General features: G+C 41.3%; 2 protein-coding genes across 2 annotated transcripts in view; both read left to right on the forward strand.

The window, feature by feature from the left end:
* Positions 1 to 2,078: 2,078 nt before the first annotated feature.
* On the forward strand, positions 2,079 to 9,094 carry kbtbd8 (kelch repeat and BTB (POZ) domain containing 8). Its single transcript, XM_069678290.1, has 5 exons — positions 2,079 to 2,103; positions 4,146 to 4,353; positions 4,509 to 4,815; positions 5,001 to 5,820; positions 5,996 to 9,094. Exons 1-5 carry the CDS (start codon positions 2,088 to 2,090, stop codon positions 6,457 to 6,459), a joined length of 1,815 nt encoding a protein of 604 aa, XP_069534391.1. The 5' UTR covers positions 2,079 to 2,087; the 3' UTR covers positions 6,460 to 9,094.
* A 1,359-nt stretch (positions 9,095 to 10,453) lies between these two features.
* Positions 10,454 to 25,424, forward strand: part of LOC138606321 (monocarboxylate transporter 2-like) — a 31,687-nt gene continuing 16,716 nt past the window's right edge. The window contains exons 1-4 of the mRNA XM_069678788.1: positions 10,454 to 10,670; positions 17,354 to 17,497; positions 20,114 to 20,929; positions 24,530 to 24,757. Coding sequence (XP_069534889.1) covers positions 10,454 to 10,670; positions 17,354 to 17,497; positions 20,114 to 20,929; positions 24,530 to 24,757 — 1,405 coding nt within the window. The remainder of the gene's footprint in view (positions 10,671 to 17,353; positions 17,498 to 20,113; positions 20,930 to 24,529; positions 24,758 to 25,424) is intronic.

Raw genomic sequence — 25,424 nt, forward strand, 5'->3', positions numbered from 1 at the left:
GAGAGTTGTTCACCAATCAGAAGACCTGAAGTTCGTTCCCCGGCTTACGCTTGTTGGAGTTTCCCGTCGCTAGATACAGAAACCATAGTTTGCTCCTGGCCATAACCCTGAAGTCATCAGTATGAATGTGTCTGTGATTACATGAATGTTGATGTAAAGCACTTTGATTGCTAATCAAAATTTCACCTGCTTATTGAAGGTGTGAGAAAGATACCAGGCTAAATATACAACTAAACAACCTTAATTATTTACTTTTTTTTTTTTTAATTATTCAACTTTGAAAATATTTAATACAGTTAGGTTAACCTGTGGGGCTATTGAACATTTAACCATATTGGTGATAATGTGCTTTTGCCTGAAGCACAAACTCACTGTGCTAGCAGAGACTTGTTGGAAATACCAATAGTCTAAAATATTTTAGACTCACTGTTACATACATAAGTATGTATGTAGCCTATACATGGATTACTAGTTACCTGTAAGCTTAAAATTAATCCAAAAGGCAACTGGACTTGGTTGAAGTTCTTGAGGATGTTTCACCTCTCATAAGGCTTTCAGTTCTAAACTGACTGGTGGATGGAGCTAGAAAGATTCGTCTCGAATTCTTATATTTCTAGCTCAAACATTCAAATTTTAATTTGTTGTATTTAATCTCTTACCAACTGACTTTTTAATAACAGATGGTGTTTATATAACTTCTGCTGAATATGTAAAATTATTCAAACATCTTTTCTGTCCATGTCTTGGATGTGCAATTCATTGTGCCTTATATCAATAGTTTTGCATTATAGAAGATGAAAAATCCATAGAACTGTGCAGTGTTGCTTCTGCCTGGAAAAAGTGTTTCCCCCCTTACATTGTCAGTTTTCTTTTCCATAGTTCACCTCCAGCTCTGTTAGTTTTATAATACAAGAAGAGTTATTAAGAGTATAAAGTGAGGCTATCTGAGACTTTAATGAAGATGCAGTAAAAAAGTATTTCAAGCTGCTGTTTTTGATGAGTAATATATTGTCCATTGAAACCTGAGTCCTACAATTTTTGTTATGACAAATCATAAAAGGCTATTGTCTTTTGGAGGAAATGTAGGCCTTCTGCTGCCAACTGAGCATGTTAATGGTGCCAATGTTCACTGCTTCTTTATGACAGTTTTTAATTTGTTCTACCATATACCTCTATTAATTCTTATTAGTACATAATATATTATACAAAACAAAGGGTTGTTTGATAAAGTCCACAATACAAACACTTTATTAATCCAATTACAGGCAAAAATATTGTTGAATACTTTTGTTAAAAGAATAAAAAGACCAAGATCATTTTTATAGAATACCAATGACCACATGTGATTTTAAGAGTTACATGCTATAATACTGAAATCATAATGTAATTAGTTATTGGATAGCAATAAAGAAAAAGCCTATTCTATGCATAATGTTTTCTATTCAAAATAGCCTATACTGTCACAAGATAGCCTACTAGTGTTTCACCTTAAATTTATACTTTTCATACAAAGTGTTCAAACATCTTATTTGAGTCATAGCAAATTGGAAGATAATACTTTTCTGGTTGAAGCAACAGAGCCTATTCACCATGTAATACAATTCTTCAATTAATGGAGTTGTATCGGGTTTATCTATTTCTATCTACTGTCCAGTCCATGTTGCTATGCAGTATAGCCTAAATAGGCCACGGTATATAATTTTCTTTGCATAGGGACGATGCAAAGAAAATGGATTCCTCCTGGAGACGAATCTCTACATGTGCTGCTGCAACACATGTATGCTTTGAAAAAGCTCAGGTGACTGCTTCATTCAAAGTGCTTCCTCTCCGTTATGGACCACTCTCTATCCTCCTGTTTAAATGTATTTGTTTGACTTTGTGTTTGATTTTATTGAGTGTACTGTGTAATTCCGTTACTGTGTGTTATTAGTCTACTACGGCTATCAACTTTTTGCCTATTTCAGATGACAGGATTATGATTGGCTGTAAAATCGGTGCTCCTCTCCTGATTGGCTGTTCCTTGTTTCCGGGGCTCCGCTGTTCACTCACTGACGTTTCTCGGTCTGCCCCGAGATAGACTGGAGAGAATGGCTGCCAGTGGAGGTTAGCAAAATCTTCATTGTTTTGTGTAGTAATCTGACTTAAATAACGCCCTTTAAAGTTATGATTTGTGTGTTTATATGTTCGTGGAGTTTAGTCTTATAGACTAGTGTAAAATGTCATGACATGTTACATTCTGGTTTAAAGAGGTCGGGCTGTAAACGACTCCTTAAAAGTGTTGGTTATCGTTAGCCTCGCTAGCGACAGGCAGCTAATGTTAGCTGTGTGGCTAACTTTCGGCCGGTTAGCTGCTACCTACAGCTGATTCTGTAAACACTTGCTTATGACAAGAGACAAGGTTAGACAAGCGGTAGTTAAAGTCACTGTTATAATAGTAGTGTAATATGTGCTCAATAATGTTTGTTTCCCTTAAATAAGAACATTAAAACTGGAAGCATTTGAGTTTTTATCGTCCTTTATATCTCGCAATGTTGTGTCTAAGGAAGCTTGCTAACATTAGCTTGTTGCCTAGCTGTCTGCTAAAAGTTAAGCTTGCATGTCATTAAGCTAACGTATCCGCGGGCATTCCTGTTTTTCGTGATAACCGAACAATCCAACGAGCCATAATACTGCTTCGCATATCGTTTGTGTTACATGAGTTGAATTTCAGTCTAATTAGCCTCAATAATAGTTACTGCAGTCACTGGGCAATGTTGTTCGATGTTAGCAGGCTAGCTCCCACCTGGTCAGACAGCAGTCTCAGTTCACTCATCGCGAGCCTTTGTCCTGTCAATGAGTTAGCGTTGCAGACAACACGAGGTATTTGTTGGAAAAGTTTTTGTACCAAAGCTCCAGAGAAAATGAAAGTTTAGTGAAACATTACAGGAATACAAAATCGCAGTAGGCATGATGTTTTGATGCCACTTGTAAAACTTGCCATAACACGTGAGATAAGAAACATGTTTACCACTGAATCCACGAGTTTACAAGCCCATAAATTATCCGCAAGTCTCTAGGCTGTTTTTGAGATCATGACTAACTTTGGCCCAAAGTTATAATGAAGCAGATGTAGTTATAACAAGCAAAGGAGATGAGAAGTCTGAAGTTGTAACAGTCATTATGAGATCAGGGCCAATTGACCCCACTGTAATACACGCAATGTAACTCACAACAGCAAATTAATGTTGATTGTGTGACTGATGATAACATATATCAACCCCCTTTGCACGTAAAACCCACAGTTTCATTCATCTTTGCAGTATTCATCCGGCCGGGTTGATCATGTTAGACGCAGTATTGGTAAGGAGCAAAGAATTGCCAGGACCATTTGAGGTGATCCACAGAATTTTACCTATGTGGTTTAGAGCCTTCTACTAATTCACACCCTGTGAACTGTCTTGAAGGGCATCTCGTGCTTGACGCCAGGGACACACAGGAGGTGGACTTGCCCAAAGCGCTGCCCGCTCCCTTTCGGCGCCCATGTTAACCATTTGGTCTGTTCGCAGAAAGAGCGCCCGGCTTACAATCTGCAGCGATTGTTTCGTCGCCTGTTCTATTTTGCGACCTGAGCGAATCTGGCAAGAAAACACACTGCTTACTGGATAAAATGGTTAACAAACATGTTTTTATGGCTATAGACCTTACTGCACAACACTGGTAACAAACACTGTCTATACTGTGGCCATTCATTCAGTATTTACTCTGATAGGTGCTCAAGAAGTGGACATACATGTACAGTGTTATCCAGGAACACATAAAAAGCTTTACGTTATAAATTCATGACGTTAATTTATCAGCTCTACGGGAATTACAAAAGAGCAGAGGAGCATGCCCCCAGACCCCCGGAGTTGTGGCAGGTTTTCTCTATCCACACAATGTTCTCAACTTTTTTACCCCTTACCTGTTTGCATCCCTGCAAATGAATACTGGAATTACTGTTTACTAGATACAATTATACAGCCCTCTATCAAATCAGTTTTTTTTTTTTTTTTTTTTACATTGGTTTCAGATGAAGTCTTTCAGTATATTGTATTGTGACCATACTGTTTCTTAACGTGCTATGGTGATCTTACATCTTTCTCTTTCATTCCCTGTGTTTTTTTCAGAGGTAGGGAAGCTGTTACAAGTACAAAATGGGACGCCACCAAGCACCAACTTTAACGGGGTAGATGCTGTTCATGCCTGTAACATCCTTCAGCAACTCAAAGCCTTGTACGATGAAGCACAGCTCACAGACATCGTCGTAGAAGTGGACCATGGCAAGACTTTCTCATGCCATCGAAATGTCCTTGCAGCAATCAGCCCCTATTTTAGGTAGGAAATGTTGGATGTGTACAAATGTCAACTTATAAATGGTGTAGTATGTAGATGAAGCTTTAGCACATCTGAATCACAATTAAGTTGTTTAATTTGTAGTAGTTTAATATAGTTAGCCTAAATGTTTGTGTTTTCTCCACTGTCACCACCAGGTCCATGTTCACCAGTGGCCTTACAGAGAGCAGCCAGCGTGAAGTCAGAATTGTTGGGGTGGAATCTGAATCCATGCACCTGGTCCTAGACTACGCCTACACATCCAAGGTCACGCTCTCCGAGTCCAACGTCCAGGCCCTGTTCACTGCAGCCAGCATTTTCCAGATTCCTGCCCTACAGGACCAGTGTGCCCAGTTCATGATCAGCAGACTAGACCCCCAGAACTGTATTGGGGTCTACATGTTTGCTGATGCCTATGGGCACCAGGAGCTGAGGGAACGCTCGCAGGATTACATTCGCAAGAAGGTCAGTGTAAATGAGCAACTGGTAGGCCTCTTAACAGTTATTTGAAATTTTTGTGATTATGCCAGCTGCTACTTTATTTCCTGTTTTTAATTAGTTTGGATTTCAAATGCATTGTTTCTTTTCTGGTCTTGTAAATGTGCTTTCTTTGGGACAAGAAAACTTACTGAAACACTTTTTTGTCGTAGTTCTTGTGTGTGTCATGGGAGCAAGAGTTCCTTCAGATGACCAAGGAGCAGCTTGTTAGCATTTTGAACAATGATGACCTCAATGTGGAGAAGGAAGAGCACGTCTTTGAGAGCATTGTGCGCTGGCTGGAGCACGATCGACCTGGCCGTGAGGCCCACCTAGCTGAGGTTTTTTCCCAATGCATCCGTCTGCCCTTGCTGGATGAGGCCTTCCTCAGTCGGATACCTGCCCCCTTTGCTTGTGCCATGTCTCTATCTAAGGACCCTGCTGAGGCCAAAGCCCGCCTCACTGGCACCAACGGTTGCCCACAGCGCCTAGGTATGACTGCTTCTGAGATGGTCATCTGCTTCGACGCCGCTCACAAACACTCAGGGAAGAAGCAGACGGTGCCTTGCCTAGACACAGCCACAGGAAGGGTTTTCAAGCTCTGCAAACCGCCTAATGATCTCCGGGAGGTCGGTATCTTAGTGTCCTCAGAGAACGACATCTTCATTGCTGGAGGTTACAGGCCGAGCAACAGTGAGGTGTCCATAGACCACAGGGCAGAGAGTGACTTCTGGCAGTACGAACACGCAGGCAATCGATGGCTTCCACGTGCACCTCTGCTAAGAGCAAGGATTGGCTGCAGGCTTGTGCACTGCTGTGGGAAGCTTTATGCACTGGGAGGCCGAGTATATGAAGGTGATGGGAGAAATGCATTAAAATCAGTAGAGTGCTATGATGCTAGGGACAACTGTTGGACAGCAGTCAGTCCTATGCCGGTGGCCATGGAGTTTCACAGTGCTGTGGAGTACAGGGACCGCATCTACGTTCTTCAAGGTGAGGTTATGCTTCTTTAGTGACACTGTGATCTTATATGTGGACTAAAGATGATTGTGATTATGTCATCTTTTGCTTTTTCATTCAAATATATTGGAGAATAAGTCCGTTATTTGCCACAGTATGTTTGAGCAGTTGACCCCAGCTCTAAATGACATGTCTTTGTTTTCTGCAGGTGAATATTTCTTTTGCTTTGACCCACGGAAGGACTATTGGAGTCATCTTGCCCCGATGAGTGTCCCTCGGAGTCAGGGTCTGGCTGCCTTGCACAAGAACTGCATCTACTACATCGCTGGCATCTGCAGGAACCACCAGCGCACCTTCACTGTAGAGGTCTACGACATTGAGAAGAACACATGGAGCCGCAAGAGGGACCTACCCTTTGACCAAGCCACAAGCCCGTATATTAAGGCCATGCTGCTGCAGGGCAAGCTACACCTGTTCGTACGAGCCACACAGGTCATGGTGGAGGAGCACGTGTTTCGCACCAGCCGCAAGAACTCCCTTTACCAGTACGACGATGAGGCAGACGTATGGACCAAAGTCTACGAGACACCCGATCGCCTCTGGGATTTAGGTCGCCATTTTGAATGTGTGGTGGCCAAACTTTACCCGCAGTGTCTACAGAAAGTGCTTTGAGGTAGCTGGTTTTGTGAACCCAATCTATGAGGCAGAAGGAGTAGTGTGGTCCTGCCTGCCTTGTGCCTGGTGTTACCTCTCGGTTTGCACCAAAAGGACCATTTTTGGTTAAGTCTTAAGTCGTTTAAACTTTGGTTTAACATGATCAAAATGGGGGTGCTTTTAAAAGATTGCAGTATTTTTTTTTTCCAGACAGCACCAGCTACCCACACTGATGCTTGTTTAACAAAACCGTACAATGAATCATAAGTGCAATTATCCTATTTTTTGCTTGTTGTTGAGCCATGTTGTTCTGTTTTTTTTGTTTTAGATACTTATATAGGTAGGGATTTTTACAAATGATAAGCATGCAAATGAGGGTATTGGCAAGATAAAAGTGCCCTCTGCAGATATGGATGCTACGTGTCAGCATAAAGTGAAAATCTATATATATATAAATAACTATATAAACTATATATTCATACGGGTAAGGATGAGTACCATAGCTCATTAGTAGGTTGCTGGCTCTGAGGTTTGTGTTTGTTTTTTCCTATTATGTGCTCAAGTCCCTCTTCATATTATTTTATAGACACGTTTTAATTTGAAGTGTGCTCGTGATTTACCTTAGTGTTTTTGAAGCTTGAAGCTTGTATGATATTTTTTATGGCCCTCTCTTCCTTCACATGCGTCAGTGTGTCAAACAATACACTATGTGTGGCTCGCGAGCTATTTTTAAGTTTTGTTTGAGATTCCAGTTGCATGGGGGGCTCATACCTCCCACTTTTTCAGTTGGCATCCATTTTGTGTCACATGCGAAGACAACTTAAGTGAAACGTTAAAGAGTACTCACTCTCCACATTGGAGAAATAAGGACGGAGTCAAATTTGTTGCAACACTAAGTGGAAAGTTCAGACCAACTAACAGGCTTACCTCAGAAACTTCAGAGATATTTGCTTAGGAGAAAAGGGACATTTCAGGCCATCGTGTTGATGAAGCAACTTTGTGAAAAGCTCAGTTCAGCATTGAGCTCTGTTGAGGTTGTTTATCGATGTTGGATTATAATTATGTGTAAAAGGTTTTAAAGAGCCTTCCTCTTAAATGCCAAAACCAAGCATTTGAGGTCTTGTTAAGGTTGATCTGGACATTGAAAATAATTTTGTGGTAGCAATAAGTCATGGAACTGTGATTAGGCTATATTACGTTATATTACCTTAGTAAAAGTGCATTAAGTGTTTTGTGTGCTTGTCTGCTATTGAAAAATCACAGTAGATCCAATAATGATTGTGTGTCTGTTGCATGGGTGCAGGCTGGAAGTGATGCGTAATTTAGTGCAGATCATTTGGGATGCCAATGTGCCTGTGGCTTGAATAGGGGCATCAGAATCAAAAACTGTTCCTCCTGATGAAGAAAATCTGAAGTCTTACTCAGCATTGCACTGAATCACTCTCCACTTCAGCAGTCCTCAACTGCAAACTTTACAAAGCACCCTACCGAACAAGCAGACTCTACGAACACGTGACGGTGGCCCGGGTCATGTGCTTACTCATCCAACAGCCATGAATCCTTTTTTTACACACCATCACACAGAGGACACAAATTGTTGGTGCTGCTCTTTTTTTTTTTTTGACAATCTTGTACAGAAGAATTATTACCACCACTGAGTGGCGTTCCCTGTGAAAGTGTGACATTTTCAGTGCCGTCAATTTCCTCATGCAGATTCCTGTGTCATCTTTGCACTACACATTTCCCTTTGTATTTTATCCTAACAGAGAATACCCCTCTATTAGGATAAAGGTTTTACTAACCACACAGCAATCATCAAAGAGATTTACGTGGAAATTATTACAGGATGAGTCACATTCAGTGAGGACTTCAGGATATAATATAACTTCTCCAAGAGAAGATCCATTGTTGACTGACTTTGAGTTGATTTTTAATTGACCCAGCTTGAACAATGCCCTCATCAAGGGTGAGGGAAGGTTCGAGCTTCATCTACATGTCTACAGACGGCCATTTGAGAACCAGGAACGGAGAACTCTCAGGATTTCTACTGATACACAGTACTGTATTTAAATGTTTTTGTTATGTGTAATATACTGTACTATAGGTTTGCTGTACTTGCACAGTTTTTTAAACTTCTCTTCAGTTTCTTTTATAACTTGAAAAAAAAATAGATGTGATTTTCTTTTTTGTTGTCCTCAGTGGCTGTTTTTCTTTTCTTTATGTGATTATAACCTATTTAGTTATGGTAGAGTAATCCTGCTCGGTTGAGAAAAAATGATTACCCGCACGAGTGATGCATTTTGATTTTCTTTTCCCTCTGTTGTACAGTAGTATATCTTTGTAACATCTCACTGAAACTAAGCATTACAGATCAAGTAACTCCATTGTTACGTCACTTTTCAAACACCAGTCTTGTAATACAACAAGCTAAAAAAATATTGTTCTCTATGTTCAAGAGTTAGTGGCCTTGAGCCACAATACATTGCTCATTCTGGTCATCTACATGCATCGCCTATGGGTGCTATTCCATTGTGTTATCCATGCATTCTCCTCACTTTTACTTCGCTGGTTTGTCTGTTTTTTGGGTTATGGTGGTGGTTGAGCTCAACTGTGAAATTCACATTGCACATAATTTGAAAATAAAAAAAAACTATTAAAGCTAAAATGGTTTAATTTATTCTCTGTTTTGGATAAATAGCTGTTCTTTTCAGAGTGAAAGGAAGACATGAGTTGGGTGAGATAAACGGTGAACCCTCTGTAAACTCACTTGTATCATACTGAGATGTGTATGATGTTGTAACAGTGCATGCTGTGGTCACGTAGCAGTCATATACACGTGTATACCTTTGACAGGCAGCAGTTTAACCTAAAGGCTAAGCAACATGCAGAGACAACGCGTAGGCCTATGTACTGATCTGATGAGCCTGAAACTAGTCAAATCTGCGACAAAACCCCCCAGGCCGTCAGCGTGTGACACGTGACCACCCGCCAAATAAAGAGCAAGGCGAAAACTTCGGTTAGCAAGTTTGTAGAGACAAACAGGCTGCTAAGGCACTCAATGAAAGGTAAGGGCTGCTCAAACTTTATAGGGAACATTTATGAGCTTATGTGTCTTGAATGAAAATTGTTTGTTTTCACCCGGCAGTTACGTTGTAAACGATATCGAGCGTTGTCCACGTGGGAAGCATTTGCTCCGCACGAGCCTGTGTGGAGTAAAGTTTAGAGCCGGGTGTCTTCCTGTCGTTGAAACGTTTGGAATTTGATACTAGTGAGCACATCGACTGTAACAGCTGAAGGCTTCTCCAGTTGACAGGGAAAGATGCTGCGATGGGGACTCATTCAAAAAGCGATTAGCGTCTCTGGCCAGATGTTTTATTTGCGAATGAAGATATGTCTTGTTATCCGGCGCCCTACGCTTTTCTCAACGTTAGAGCTTCATTAAATAGACGCACTGCCATGGGCTATCTTTGTATTCTGCGTTATATACTTAACAATACTACATTTAATTATGTTAAGGGAAAAGATTTATGTATGAGCATATTACATTCACATTCAGTTGTCTCATGATGCTAAATCAACATTTCTTGTTTCTCAAATTATCATTAAATTATTGTTTGGTCAGTGATAGCCCTTAGGCTTAAAATATATGCTGTTGTGTTTCAATACATGAGACACCTTTTCAGCTTTTTTTCTATATTTTCCACAGCAAAGATTCACAGCGAGTGAAACATTTGAATGTTAAAATGAAGGAGGAGCTTTTTTCTTAAACATCTTATCTTTTTGATCACAAGATCATCAAAGAGATAAGAGCTACCACTTTGTCCACAGAGGTTTCCAAAATCAACACAAACCTAAAGATCCTCATAGGAGCTTTAAGTAACACTATTATTTCTGCTAAACAACTAAACATTTTCTTTAGAGGTTGAGCATCTCAGTCTCTTAAGTAACAGTATGCGTTTTGTTGTTTAGATAACACAATGTCATGTATGTTTTCCTCTGTTTGAACAGGAACATGTCCCCTGCTCCAGCAGCTCAGTTGGAGTACAAACCCCTGGATGGCGGTTGGGGTTGGATGGTGGTGGTTGGCGCCCACATTTCCATTGGATTTGCATATGCCACACCTAAAGTCCTTTCCATTTTCTACAAGGAGATCCAAGACGACTTGGGAGCTAGCTTCAGTGAAATAGCATTGATTTCCTCTGTCATGCTTGCTGCCATGTATGCAGGCGGTGAGTTGATTCAATCAGTATTTTTTGCATTTGTATGCCCCTGTAGTAGCATGTGAACAAATTAGCACCATGCGCAGATTTTTTTCTTTACTCTGTAGGAAAAAAGAAGGCCTAACTTTAAATTACCTTTGTTCTTACATTTGTTTAATGCCATTTAGGTTACATATTGCTTTAAGAGTCCTTTTTGTTAAACAGGTTTCTCATACTTTTCTACAGTAGTTCAGGAACCTCTTCCCACAGGCGTTGTGTTTCATTTTTATGATGATGATTACATTGAGTGTCATAAAATTCATGACGCAACAAAACACTGCTTAGTAGAACTCACTGACTGCTGTTTTAAGCTACACATAAACATAAATAACGCAACTCAACTTTAATACAGATATTTGTAGAGTTGTAGCAGAGTTGTGTAGTGAGGTGTCAGATCCCTTCAGGCCAGGTTCTGTAGTCAGCACCTCTAAATCAGTACTCTTTACACGACTAGAGAATACATTTATATCGGCCTGCATGTAATAGCCTGCAGGTTAACCAGGCTGAGCTGTTTTCTTTTGGTCTTTTTAGGCTGTATTTTGTTCCCTCAGGGCTCCAACACACCACGCTCACCTGCAAGATGTAGCTTATAATGGTCTGCTGATCAAACACTCTCTAATTGCCTCACTTCTTCTTTTAAAAGTTGCACTTGAACACACCACGAAGTATAAAGCTAAAGGCCATTTTCCTGCAGATGCCTGCGTTAGAGGGAGAAAGTACTCGGTGCTGTGTTTTTTTTTTACTGATCCATTGACATCGTAATCAAAAGTAAATCCAACTTTTATGGAAAATAGAAAAAAACAAAACACTGACTTTTGGTCTATCTTCTCTATATGGAAAGCGATGGTTGTGCTGTGAACTCATTCGAACCACATACATAATTGTTTAATTGACTTCACATGATTCGCTGCACCCACTGAAATAGTGTGCCTAATAAGAAGAATGGTGTTAGCATGTACTACTCACCTGACTTTAATTTAACTACCCACGCTGAACTGTTTATCCCGAATCATTTACGAGCAGTTTTTCCTCGTCAACATTCAGTAACATTTAGGCTCATGCAGTATCTCTGTAAGAAATTGAATGTTAAAAGATCTAAGGTCCTGAAAGAGTTTTGCTGAGATGAGAGCATGGTTTTATACTGCACTGCTCAAAAAAATTGAGGGAACACTTAATTGTCACATTATAACACCAAGTCAGTTAAACTTCAGGGATATCAATCTGTCCATTTAGGAAGCACAAGTGATTGTGAATCCATTTCAATAGGTGCAATGGAGAGGCAAAAGCAAGACAACCCCCAAAAAGGGAATAGTTTTGCATGTGGTGGCCACAGACAGTTGCTCTATCCTGATACTTCCTGACTGATTCTTCTTTAGTTTTGTGTTCTGCTAGTGTCCTTGTCACTACTGGTAGCATGAGGCGGTACCTGCAGCCCAATCAGGTTGCACAGGTGGTCCAGCTCCTCCAGGATGGCACATCCATACGTGCGGTCGCAAGAAGGTTTGCTGTTTCTCCCAGCACAGTCTCAAGAGCATGGAGGAGGTACCAGGAGACCGGTTGTTGCACGAGGAGAGCTGGACAGGGCCGTAGTAGGGCATCAACCCAGCAGCAGGACCGGTGTTTTGCTACTTTGTGCAAGAAGGAACTGGAGGAGCACTGCCATAGCCCTACAAAATGACCTCCAGCAGGCTACTGGCCTGCATGTTTCTGACCAAACTGTCAGAAACAGACTCCATGAGGGTGGCACGAGGGCCCGACGTCCTCTAATGGGACCTGTGCTCACAGCCCAGCACCGTGCAGCTCCATTAGCATTTGCCAGAGAACACCAGAATTGGCAGGTCCGCCATTGGCGCCCCGTTCTCTCCACAGATGAGAGCAGGTTCACACTGAGCACATGTGACAGACGTGAAAGAGTGGGGAGATGCCGTGGTGAACGTTATGCTGCCTGTAACATCCAGCATGACCGGTTTGGCAGTGGGTCAGTGATGGTCTGGGGGGGGGCATTTCCTTGGAGGGCCACACAGACCTCCATGTCATAGCCAATGGTTCCTTGACTGCTGTACCGGGATGACATCCTCCAAGCAATTGTTAGACCCTATGGTGGTGCAGTGGGCCCTGGGTTCCTCCTGGTGCAGGACAATGCCCGGCCTCATATGGCCAGAGTGTGTAGGCAGTTCCTGGATGACGAAGGCCTTGATGCCATTAACTGGCCCTCTCATTCCCCTGACCTAAATCCAATTGAGCACCTATGGGACATTATGTATCGGTGCATCAGACGCCGCCAAGTACCGCCACGTCCAGGAGCTCACTGATGCCCTGATCTAGGTCTGGGAGGAGATCCCCCAGGACACCATCTGCTGACTCATCAGGAGCATGCCCAGACGTTGTTGGGAGTGCATACGGGCACGTGGGGGCCACACACACTACTTTTATACGTTAATCAAAATCTGATGTTTGATTTAAGTGTTCCCTTAATTTTTTTGAGCAGTGTAGAAGAAGCCTACCAGCCTCCCAACCTCCTTTTCCTTGGAGTCCCCCCTGCTTGTATCTAAGAAAGGCTGACCCCCACCAAGCCTGTACACACGTACACCAAAACAATAAAGTGATTAATTCCCAATCTTTATTGGCAGAAAATGAACACCAATCAGCCTATAGTTCTTTGTTGTTTTAGTTTATCCAAGTTATCTTTAGTTATTCTAATAAACACCCCTTTAAGTTAAATGTAAATATGTGGATGTTGGCATTTCTGCATGCATGTATGTCGAAAAATATATCTGTGTGCATACATGCGTGTAAGTATGGATGAATATAGTTTTTTAATAGTTAAACAACCTTGATTAAACATGATTTTATTTAACGTGCAAATCTAATTTTGACAATCTCGGTGTAGACAACGCCTTGCGCACGTCCAGCGATCTTTGGTAGCATCCCTGTTGACTGCTCAATGTATGCAATGCCTAAAATACAGCTTTTAAGGTGTATTCAGACAAGAAGTACAGTGAATTTTCAGGTAGACCTTTATCAACTCAATGCAGAGACGCAAATTTATGCCAATCGACTGGATCTGACCTTTATTTAAGAAAAGGCGTTTTAAGAGTTTTTGGCTTGTTATCTTGCGTACAGACCTGAGAGAGCAAAACATTAACTTTTACAAATCTGCATCATGATGTTGCTTTTTCTGCATCTCCTGCTTGTTTTATTGCTAATAAATTACAGCATAAACAGTTTATTTTAGGTTTATACCGCTGTAGTAGGTCAGATTTTAGCATACGTGTGACTGTAGATACAGTGAAACTGTCACTCACTGAAGACAGAACCGGTGCTCTGCAGCTGAAATACAATGCTGGTAGTTGGTTTCCAAATGAGGCTAGCTGGGAAAACTTCTAGCAAAGTGCTTCTGGATTTGTTTGGCTTTTTACCCTTCATAGCAAAGCATGGCCGCTCAAAACTCAAAAGCCCTTGTTATCGGTTTAAATGTGTGAGTAGTGAAACTAAAGAGACGTTTCCTTCTCAGAATTTTTGATGTATTATTCTGAGATTAACGTTATACTGTTTGTAAAAGACAGAAGTTAAGATTGTTGAAAGATCTAGAATAATAAACATACTAAATAGTCTTGGGACCAGATAAATCTTGTCAGCCCATGAGGTTGCATTCAGACTGACAAAGCACTTCTTGAATGATTTCAGCCTCCGCATTCATTTGAATCAGACTCGTCTGTTGACACAGCGTTTGGGTGCCAACACAGAAGGCTCTGTTTAAATAGAGGCGAAGATGTCCAGCATATAAAATGTTCATCAGACAAGGTGCTGCATTAGCCAATTAAATCAGTGCATTGGTGGTAGATTACTTTGTAATGGGACTGACTCTGAGGACTCTGAAATGACTCTTCTAAAACATGATTGTAGTCTCATTTTACACCACAGGTATTTGGAGTACTTTGGGAACGTAAAAATTAAAGTCAAGTGGAGGTTTACCTGGATTTATGAGTAGTTGTTTTCAAGGTTACGGGACAACACTGCGTGACTCACCTGCACTAAACTCAGAGAGGCCTAACTGGTGAAATATTCCCCTCCACTGTGGCTCAGGCACAAGACTTCATCATATTGTCCTTGGCGAGGCTTCAGCAATGTCACCCAGTGGAGGAGAGAGACGGGGAATATATCAGAGGAAGGTTCAGCACACTGGGGTCTGACACCGGGTCCCCATGGGAGAGACGTGACAGCCTTTCCAGAGAACCTCTGACTCGAGGAGTCTGAATGATAAAGTCATAATGGTAGTAGAAATGGCGGTAGTCCCGGGGATGCCCTATTGTGACACAGCTACAGTGAGAAAGATGATCTATGTTTGACCTACACAGGGACCTGGTTAACTGTATAAACAGGGGGATGGATATTTTTATTACACGTAGTGTAGTTACAGCAGAACGGCGTACACAGCTGTTCAGGACAATTCACTGATGGGTCAGGGTGAAGCGAGAAGGATACAAACGTGAAAAAACTGTTCATTATGACTTAGTGGTGATTGTTTTTTTGTATTATCCTTTATTACACACATACTTACACATGTACGTATGTTGTAATGTTATTTTTCTGTGTACAGTTATTGGCATAAGTGCACACCAGGACATTTTTAAAGGTATTCCCTGCTCTAAGTTGTGATGCCATATCAGTGCATTTACATAAACTCAGTCAGAGACTCCCGTACTACTGAAGTTGACTTCTTGTCAGACAAACGTATGCACAATATATGTTTAAGTTCTCCTCTCAAACCGCTCTTTACTCTGGAGCTGATAACAAAAGATTAAGTGATTAATTAAGACTTGGTTGAAAATATGTCTATAAATAGCAAAATGTCAGACAGCTTCCTGTTTAAGCCTCTTAATACTACAAATTTTATGGTTATTCCACAACCCCACCCAAATATATTCAGTAAACTACAACATAAATATGATGTAAAAGATACACTTAATATATTTTGTTTTCATCTAAAAAGTGGGCTGCATCCTTACATACGGGTGGGACCAATATACCAGTATAAAAGAGCGGTATTTCTTTGTTACGGTATTTTACCCAGACGACGGCGCTTTAAATCTAGCTAAAGCTTTGTCACGGACATGCACCGTCATGATCACCAGTGCACTTCACTACAGTGCCGGTAGCTGGCAGAAACTCAACACGGCAAAAACAGATGGTAGGCTGTAATTTGTGTGTGTTTTGAATGTGTATACACATTTTTATTATAGCTATAGAAAACCTTTTTTTACCCTCTAGGATACCCCCCAAAACAGACTGCGTCTTATATTCTGGTGCGATATATATTCTGGATTCAGCTCATAGGCAGTGTTACATGCCAATAGACCCCATTTTGTTGTAATGCACTGTAGTAGTTTCAAGACTTAAGGAAGCCTGGGTGAAAACCAGACCATAGGAAATACATTGAAATTGTTCTGTTGTTGATGGTCAAAAGTATATGGGTCTTTACCTATTATATGTTATTTGTCCTTGCTTTTATTTGGCGAGCGACTGCCTGCATCTAGCATGGATGCCATCACTTGCATTGGGAATCAAACCGTATTACTTCTCCAGTACCAACCAAAATGTGTCCGAAGCGTTAAGTACTGCATGCTGGTACTTTGGTAAGCCTGTTTAATTATCATTTTATGCAAACTTTAGCACCCATAGAGAATTATCACCACACTCCGCAGTGACTGTTGTCTTTCAGCTCATAGTTTTGTTTATGGCTCCTGACTTTGTTTTCCAACAGAGTTAGGCCTCCATCTGCTGCATTAATACGTTTTATACAAGGAAGCTTTCATAAAATAAAAACGTATTTGGATGCCATGAAAATTTATAATATATGATTATGAAATAATTGCTCTATGGGCAGATAAATGAACATTTAATTAAGATCATTGTTGGGATCATTGGGAGTTTGGTCGTTTCAGTCCTTCAGGGATCATAACATAGATTCAACATACAACAAGCTTTCCCTCTCTGTGTTATTTTGTTGCCCTCTAGCCCTCTAAACTTAATCATTAACCACGGTAAACATGCTCTTGAAGACAGTAGGTGCCAAAAATCCTCTTACTGCTTACTGCGCTGTTTTCAAAAACCACCATCCACAAGAGGCCCTTCCCTCCACTGCCCTGAAAAGCTGCAGCGTGTTTCTAAAACGATGGCAGCCCCGTATATTACTTTGATTGATGCCTCCCCCAGTTTTCTATACATATTGAGAAATATGAATATTTATTCAAATGATTGGTGTATTAGCGAGTAGAATAAAGAAGTTTTCATTATGACGTGCTGCGGACAGACTGCTGGTGCAATGTCACTCTTTCAGGCAAGGTTATGAACGAAGGGAAGAGTGACAGCATATAAAAAGCTGTTTAATTGCTGATTGATCACTGAGTGTAGTATTTGACATTATCAGGGGAGAGCGTAATGAGTCACCAAGTTGCTTCGCAGTGGATGCAAAAGTGTGGAGGTGTTCCATCGCCTGCACTGACCTCGGTTTAGACCTAGAGTGAGAACTAGTGCTGATGTTGATCACTAGCATTAGGTTAGTTAATTACTAACTGCTAATATATTTTATTTATATGTATCATGTTAATTCTAAACCTTCCCTTTATCTTCTCTCTCCTCCTTCTTTCCAGGACCAGTGAGCAGTGTGCTGGTCAATCGCTTTGGAAGCCGGCCAATAGTCATACTGGGTGGACTGATGTGTGGGCTCTCTATGGTAACTGCTTCTTTTGGGACCTCCATCGTTTACCTCTACTTGTGCATTGGCGTAATTGGAGGTACAGTATACTTGGACATTTTTTATATGTCGTCCTTTTTACACAGTACCTTTTCACCCTGCTGCCTTAAAGTATTAACCAGGATTATTGATTTAGTTACGAGTGTACCGGCCAAATTACTCATGTGTTTACCATCTAGCAAATACAACCAACTTCATGATATAGATCCCAGGTTGCTTACCAGACTGAACAGCCAATAGTAAAGCCCCTGTGAGAATGGGGAAGTCTGTGTCTCATCCTTTAAGAATCTCAGAGTTGCCAGATATGCCTCCCTTGACGGGGTTGCCGTGCCATTTGTCTGGGCCCTGGGCGTCCGCCCCAGCTCCTGGAGTGCAGTTAGAGCACCAAGGGGACCAGCACCAGGACAGTAATTAAGACAGAACCATCCCTGTTCCCAGAGAGCATGGTCTTTGGTGGCCTGCTGTACTCTCCCGTAGGCTCCCATCATGGTCGTCACATGGGGGCTCCCTGCCACCCTGCGAGGCTCATTACCCTGCCAAGGACTGCTGTGAAGGATTAATAGGCCCAGTAAGTGGCTGGGCCATGTGTGGGGCCGGGGGCATGAGTGTGCCCTGCTCTGCTCCCCTGTGCCCTGGCACACTGACACATAGGCATCAGACAGTTTCACCTAACATGCAGACATATGCTTACACACAAGCATACAAAAATATACACACATAGGCTAAGATAAGTTGAAAAACACCAAAGACTTAGTGAGTGGCTTTTGTATCCTTCGCCAAGATTTTAAGATCGAAATTGATTGTCTTTCTTTGCTGTCACTTTGCACCTCTGGAGGATGCACAGTCATTTTTTCGGGCATAAACAATCCAGGTCAGCTTTATTGTCATTATAAAAGTCTGCAGAAAAGCAGTTGTGAAGTTTCACATTTTTAATAATGCAGGAAGAGGACAAAAGTGCTAAATAATTCAAGATTTAGGCTGTGAAGAGCAAAAAGGTTGTTATAGTATGCAGTCAGAGGGACTTCATTTTAAGTCTCCTACATATAATTTATCCTCAAGGCACTCGAGTTTGTTCAAATCCTGTAGTTGGCTCTATTGTTGGAAAAAAGGAGAAACTTAACAGTACAAAAGTAGAGCAAATTGTGAGTTGTGTATTGTATTGCAATGCATCAGTTAATCAAAGACTCTAATGGTTATGTCAGCTGTTAGTCTGATGGATGCTTGAATGTAAACAGGGCACCAGAAAGTTGTATTAAATTCCTCTGTCTGTAAATGTGTCTTTGTTGCTGTAAAATTTTCAGGTGTCCTATTGCCTCAACTATTGGATAATCTAGAGTTTGGTGCCTTGGCAATACAGGGTGCTGATGGACCTTGTACCATGTATTGAAATTGTCCTTACCATTAGATAACGAGAGATAACTACCAACAAATGTCATTTTTTGTTAACTATTGTTATTGGGATCTCAAAAGCATCATTTGTGTTATAAATGTATATTTAAAGATGGTCTACAATCAAGTTAAAGGTCAGCAAGGTCAGAAGAAAATACTTTCTTCCTTCGCTTTATGGTTATCCTCCGTGTGGACCCACTCTGAGATATTCACAAAAACAAGCATGTTCCTTGAGCCTAATGATGGAACCAGAGACGATGATTAAATTGACATTAAGGCAGAATATAGCACCTTAACCAATCTACCTGTAGCGCTTCATCCTGATGGCAAATGAGCTGCTTTTAAATTGATTTTTTGGGTTAAAATTCAAGCCAGCAATTCTATTACCCAGGCTCCCTAATTTATTTCATTTAGAATTGAGAGATGATTTCTGAAATAATTCCAGCCTTCTGTAATGAGATGTTAGCCTGCAAGTGAAATGAGATGAGAATGACTCCTTTAAAGTTCAGGTTCAGGATCTGGGTTTCCGTTATCCGGTCATAGTCCCACATATTAAAAATCCACTGGTTATTAATGTCCGGTGAAAATAATATATGTTCAGCTGTCCCCGCCCTGCAGGTGCTGATTGAGCTCAGATTTTGTGCCAGTAGGGCCTTTCAAAACACAGAGGAACACATGAAAAATGTACATCGGACAACGGCATGCTTGATTATTGTTTCCTTATCCTCACTGATTTATAAAAGTCACTGTTTTTCGAGTGTTCACGTGGACGCGCATCACGAAACCTGGTGCAGCTATGACCGGTATCAGTTAGACTTGCTGCACTCGGTATAAATTCCTATCAAGAAGTCGGTAATAGCTAAGTCGGACGTAAGAGATAAGACCTGTGTTTTACGCCCGGCTGGTGCACTCGGCCCCTGTGAACTGTAGACGGGGGTCCTTGTTTACAGTGACGGAGTGATCTGTATGCATGACTCCTCCGCAGGTTGAATGTGCAACATAACGCATATCAAATATGAATTTTTCGACAAAATTAATGTAGGTCAACTAATTTCCACACCCGATTCTACACCCTTGATATAGCCTGCCAAAACTGAATTTAAGCTAAATAAATGCAGATAATATTTGACTGTAATTTCACCCATTTGTCCGGAACATTGAAAGCTTCCAGGACATGTGGACCGGCACAGATTTTTTCTAACCGAAACCCTGTTCAGGATACTGATTTCTGAAGTGTGACTGTTTTTTTTCATTTCTGTGCACACAGGTTGTGGACTCTCCTTAAACCTGAATGCATCTCTCATCATCATCAGCAAGTATTTCCTGACCAAACGTCCTCTGGCCAACGGACTAGCCATGGCCGGGAGTCCAGTCTTTCTATGTGTCCTGGCCCCTTTCAACCAATATTTGCTGGTGAATTTTGGCTGGAGAGGAAGTCTCCTTATCCTCGGGGGTCTGATGCTCAATTGTTGTGTTGCTGGGGCTCTAATGAGGCCTGTCACTCCGCCTCGTAAGCCCTCCTCTTATGTACAAGAGAGCAAAGTAGAGGTACATCCAAATAACAGCAAAACCAGGCTGAAAGGAAGCTGTATGAAGAACGCTAAGAAATTCTTGGATTTGTCCTTCTTCAAGGACAGAGGCTTTGTCATTTACCTCATTGGGAACATCATGTTCATCTTTGGTGCCTATGCTCCCATTGTGTTCCTGTCAGCCTATGCTGTTAGTCATGGTGTAGAAGAGTACTCCGCTGCTTATCTGCTCTCAATTATGGGCTTTGTCGACATGTTTGTTCGACCTGGCACCGGCCTGTTAGCCAACAGCAAGTGGATCAGGCCCAGAATCCAGTACTTCTTCAGCTTTGCCATGGTCTTTAACGGCATGTGCCACTTACTGTGCCCACTGATCACGAGCTACGCCTTCCTGGTGGTGTATGCTGTCTTTTTTGGCGTTGGTTTTGGCATGGTCTTCGCCCTGATATTTGAATGTCTGATGGACCTGATGGGAAGTGAACGGTTCCCCCGAGCTGTAGGACTGGTCACCATCATCGAGTGCTTCCCCATGCTGCTGGGACCACCTGCTGCAGGTAACTGTGCACACTCACCATAAACTTTCCATCTACAGACATGACAGATCAGTCAGAATCAGCAAAACACTTTGCGTACGCCGTGTGTATCTACATTGTTATCTTAAGCCTAGCACAGATGCCTGTAATTACCTTCAGCTCACTTTGATTGGCTTAATGCTCTTCTCTGTAACTGAAGAGATGAGGAAGTGATATGGTACGCATGTAAACAAAAACACTTGGAAAACCTCCACTGTTACAGAAATAAATAACCAGTTTTGAGGCTATTTTGCAAACAATACAGCACACTGAATTACAGCGAGAGAAAGGCTTTCTTTCATTTTCTTTGTTTATCTCTGCCTTAGTTGTGTTCTGTGCATTATGTTGCAGCAGAGCTCAGTTGCCTGCTCAGGCTTGTATGACATGTTAACTGTAGGATTTGGCCTCAATGCAATTGATGAACAGAAAGCATGAAAGTTGGACTCTGCATCCATTCATAAAAAATGCTGCTCTCTAAATCCCCATTAGTTGGTGGCACACATAATACCTTAAAATGGCACACCCCTGTCCCATCCTGATGGCTCCCATACTTCCCAATTCCTTAATTTGTTTATGCAGAACCGTGAAATGTAATAGCAAGCCATGAACAGGTGCACAGTATAAAAGGCCTTTTTGCCTCATGTTTCCAAGTGATCCTGTGTGGAAGAAACAGGCAACACACTTTCATGGCACAGTCCGTTTTCTTGACACAATCCTGAATACAATGTACATTCAGGCCCAAAGCTGTTTGAACAGCGACATGAGCTTAAGTCTATAGTTACATGAACAGGTCTTAAAAAGTACATCCTTCACTTTTCATTTGTGCTGCTGAGGTCAGGATTCATCAGAATCAGGGTTTACCAAATATAAAATATGTAGGAAAAGAGATGTAATGCGTGTGCAATGTGGTGTTGCCAAGGCAGCGTGCAAAAGTTCACATTAAGCATTTTCTCTGTAGTTCATACAGTAAAGAGATGATAATTAAAATGAAGTGCGTTAATGCAATGCATAAAGTCAGATGTGGTGATGTAATACGATGTTACAATAAGGTAACATCAAGTGTGTTATGTTAGTAATGTTATATTCATGACCCCCTTTAATTCTTTGTATCAATGTACAATCTGAATCACTGAACTCTTCTTGCTTATCAGGCCATTTAATACAAAGCAAAGAGCACTTGTCATCAGATGACTAATAATATAATATAATACAATAGATAGGAATATATCTTTGTTGTGAACCAGGGCCACATCTCTAGTATTCTTGAGGCAGCTCTTTTTAGTTAACAAAGCCACAGAACGACAGAAGAGACCCCAAAAAGAATCTGTTTTAATATAAGAGCTTCAAATTACCCTGATTCATTCAGAAAATCATTTGTCAAGAAAAAAAACGTACTTTTCTTGACACTTTTGTAATTATTTTATTTTTGATAAACCTGTATCATAATGCATCACCTATAGTCCGCTCATCTTGTACACACATTTACAAGTTAATTTAAGGAACAGTTGAGTGTCTTACATACATTCTGAGGACGTACAAGACTGTTGCTGCACGTGGCTTAATCAGCTCTTCATATCGACCCGCTGACAAACTTCTCCTTTGCCTCCAACCTGAGTTTTAATGAGGTGAAAATTTATAAGCCCCCTCAGTTTGGCTGGTGTGACCCTGTTCTGAGGCGCTCATTTAATAGGGTAAATAAGTGCCTCCCTGCACGTCTAACATTCTCCTCCAGAGGGCACAATCGTAATGTCTCCCCTAACTAGTCCGCTTGTTATTGCCCCCCCAAACCTCCGGGTCAATCCAATTAGGAGGAAGTGAGGTAAGTGGGTGTAATTAGCCTTTTGCTTTGGGTGTTTAATGACGCTCAGTGCAAATTCTCGTCATTGAAGTCCTGTACCTGGGCCATAATTACGCTGTGAATACATTAAAAAAGAGGTGACCATGCCAGATGGACCTAATTACCGCCCAGCCAATCAAGGACTGTCTTAATGAGGGTGATGGTCATTGGTGTACATGCGCAGGATGAGTGCTATCAATCAGATGATACAGCCTGCATTGAGACTGCTGAATTTGATCCAAGTGGAACATAACCCGTCCTGCACACAGTGCAACACAGTACAGTACATGCACATACAGACATAATTTTTTAACTATTATTTGTCCTGAAAATTGTCATTGTTCTACTTAAGGAGACAAGGAAACTGGCCCTTGATTTAATAGATTTTGATAAGATAAATAAAGAGCTATGCAATAAAGGTTCTTTTAATAAAGCCCGCTAGTCATAGCCAAAGACCTTTACACAGTGTGAGGAAAAGAACTGAACCAAAATGTCATAAATAATCCTGGTATGTAAGTGTAGGAACCCCTTCAGGGTGAGACGCGGAATGGAGCCCCTGTCGGGGTTCAGCTAAAAACCTGCTCACTATCCATTATCCCGCTTATTACATGGCTACGTACTTGCGAAATAAATTATTAGACACGATATATTGATTTGGAAATTTTTTTCTAAAAAGGATTACAACTCTGTTTTCCATTTAAAAATAGTCCGTTGCACTCAGTTAGAGCTGCGTCCATAGCAACGGTTAACTCTAGCCTAAAATGAGCTAACCTAGCTGTTATTTCTACGCATTAAAATGAGCTAACCTAGCTGTAATTACTCACATTAAAATGAGCTAAGCTAACTGTTATTACTCACATTGAAATGAGCTAAGCTGATGAGCGGCATCCCTAGCAACGACCTGTTCTCAAGAAATAACAGACCTTGGAATGCCGTAATTAACCAATCAGAATCAAGTATTTAACAAAGCTGTGTAATAAGATATGATAATAGATAAATGGTAGATACATTATTTTTAAATACTACATATTTTTTGATCAGTGACGCTGATGCTGAAAAATTTAGTCCTGACTTTTCCCTTTGCTGAATTTGTGGAATTGTTAGATTTCAGTGACTCATTTCAAAACCATAAAGAGAAGATATTCTTTCTGAAAATGATTTAGATATTGAATCACTCATTGATTTAATCAGTGATTATGGTACAAGGAGGGAATGTAATACAGTGAGATGGACAGACAGTCTCACATACGAGCGCATTGATCTACGTCTGGAGGCAGGGGGTTTTGGGGTGCGGTAAAGACTCTGAAAACCTGGAGGCTTAAATCTGATCTAAAGTACATTTGTCACTTTTCTGCAGAATTGGGCTCGGTATTTATGGCTCTGAGAATGAGCCTCTCTTTGGATTCGTTTTGGTAGCAGCTGTCCAAATTGCCCTCCCTCAGATGCTGACGGAGCCAGGACGGATGAAATAGCTCTCTGTCGTTTCCGACATGGCTCTTCTCAGATTGGCCCGTGCTTCCTCTTACTCTTTTGCGCACACACACTCACACGAGCCAAGCGACGAGTTTGGTTTGCTCTTCAACTTCAAACTTGATTAGTGGTCAAATGAAGATTCTATTCAGTGACATATTGTGACATGTTTCCAAGTGTGATTTTGTTTATACAAACAGTGAGGCATAAAATGGGTAGAGCTGTAACTCGCTTGTTTTGAAATGTCATAATTTGTCCTTCCCTTCTCTACACAGGTTTACTGGTGGACATCTACGGAGACTATAAGTATCTTTTCTTAATGTGTGGCTCAGTAATCTTGACTGGCGGGCTCTTTCTCTTCGTCATGAACATCTACAACTACCACATGCTGGAAAAGGAGAAGCAGAACCAGGAGCGTGCTGCAGAGGTGGAGAAGAAACGGGCCCCTGAGGCAGAGATGGAGAGAACTGAGCCTGAAGCCAAAGAGATGAACGGAGTCCAGAGTAAACTAATACCAGAGGACTCACAAACACCAAATTTAGTGTGAGGGCACAACACTGTGACTCAAAGAGAGTGTGGGCGAAAACCTCAAACAGTGGAAACATTGAAGGAAACATGCCATTGTTTCTGGTTATCCCTCTGGTGTTTTCATCTTACACTACATTGACATTTTAGATCAGGGGATTTTAGTAGCTCGCCAAGAGGTTTACAGACCATAAATGCACCTTGAAAGTGTCTTCTCACTTCAATTTAATCAAATACACAGATGTCCCATCCCCTCCAATACAAAATAATAGCATAGGCCTATCAGCCAGATTTATGATGGACAATGAAGGTGGCCACGCCAAAAAAAGCAGAAAACATACTATTTCCACGGCGAGTGGGAACGCAAATTTTCATTCATGAATGTGAAGGACGAGTGTGTGTGCCTCATATGTGGTACCAATGTTTCAGTCGACGAAAGAATCAACATGGAGCGCCACCAGCAAATACAGTGATGTAATGCAGGTAGCTCCTGGCCGCTTTCAAAGTAGCTCTCAGATGAAAAAAGGTTGGAGACCCCTGATTTAGATCTTAGTTTGATAAATCAACCTCAGCAGTTAATTAAAGAAGACTAAGAGCCCATGGTGACAGTAGGGGCTCGCTCAGGCTTTTCTTCACTGCTGCGGT

This window comes from Semicossyphus pulcher, unplaced genomic scaffold (assembly GCF_022749685.1).
Source record: "Semicossyphus pulcher isolate SPU_LCO1_2020_fin unplaced genomic scaffold, fSemPul1.0.p SCAF_3, whole genome shotgun sequence".
In the NCBI taxonomy this organism is placed as follows: Eukaryota; Metazoa; Chordata; class Actinopteri; order Labriformes; family Labridae; genus Semicossyphus; species Semicossyphus pulcher.

What these genes read in the sequence shown, in the direction of transcription:
- kbtbd8 (XM_069678290.1), top strand. An exon ending in AGGATTACATTCGCAAGAAG is followed by an intron (nt 4,816 to 5,000) that starts GTCAGTGTAAAT and finishes TTTTTGTCGTAG; the next exon opens with TTCTTGTGTGTGTCATGGGA. An exon ending in CCGCATCTACGTTCTTCAAG is followed by an intron (nt 5,821 to 5,995) that starts GTGAGGTTATGC and finishes TGTTTTCTGCAG; the next exon opens with GTGAATATTTCTTTTGCTTT.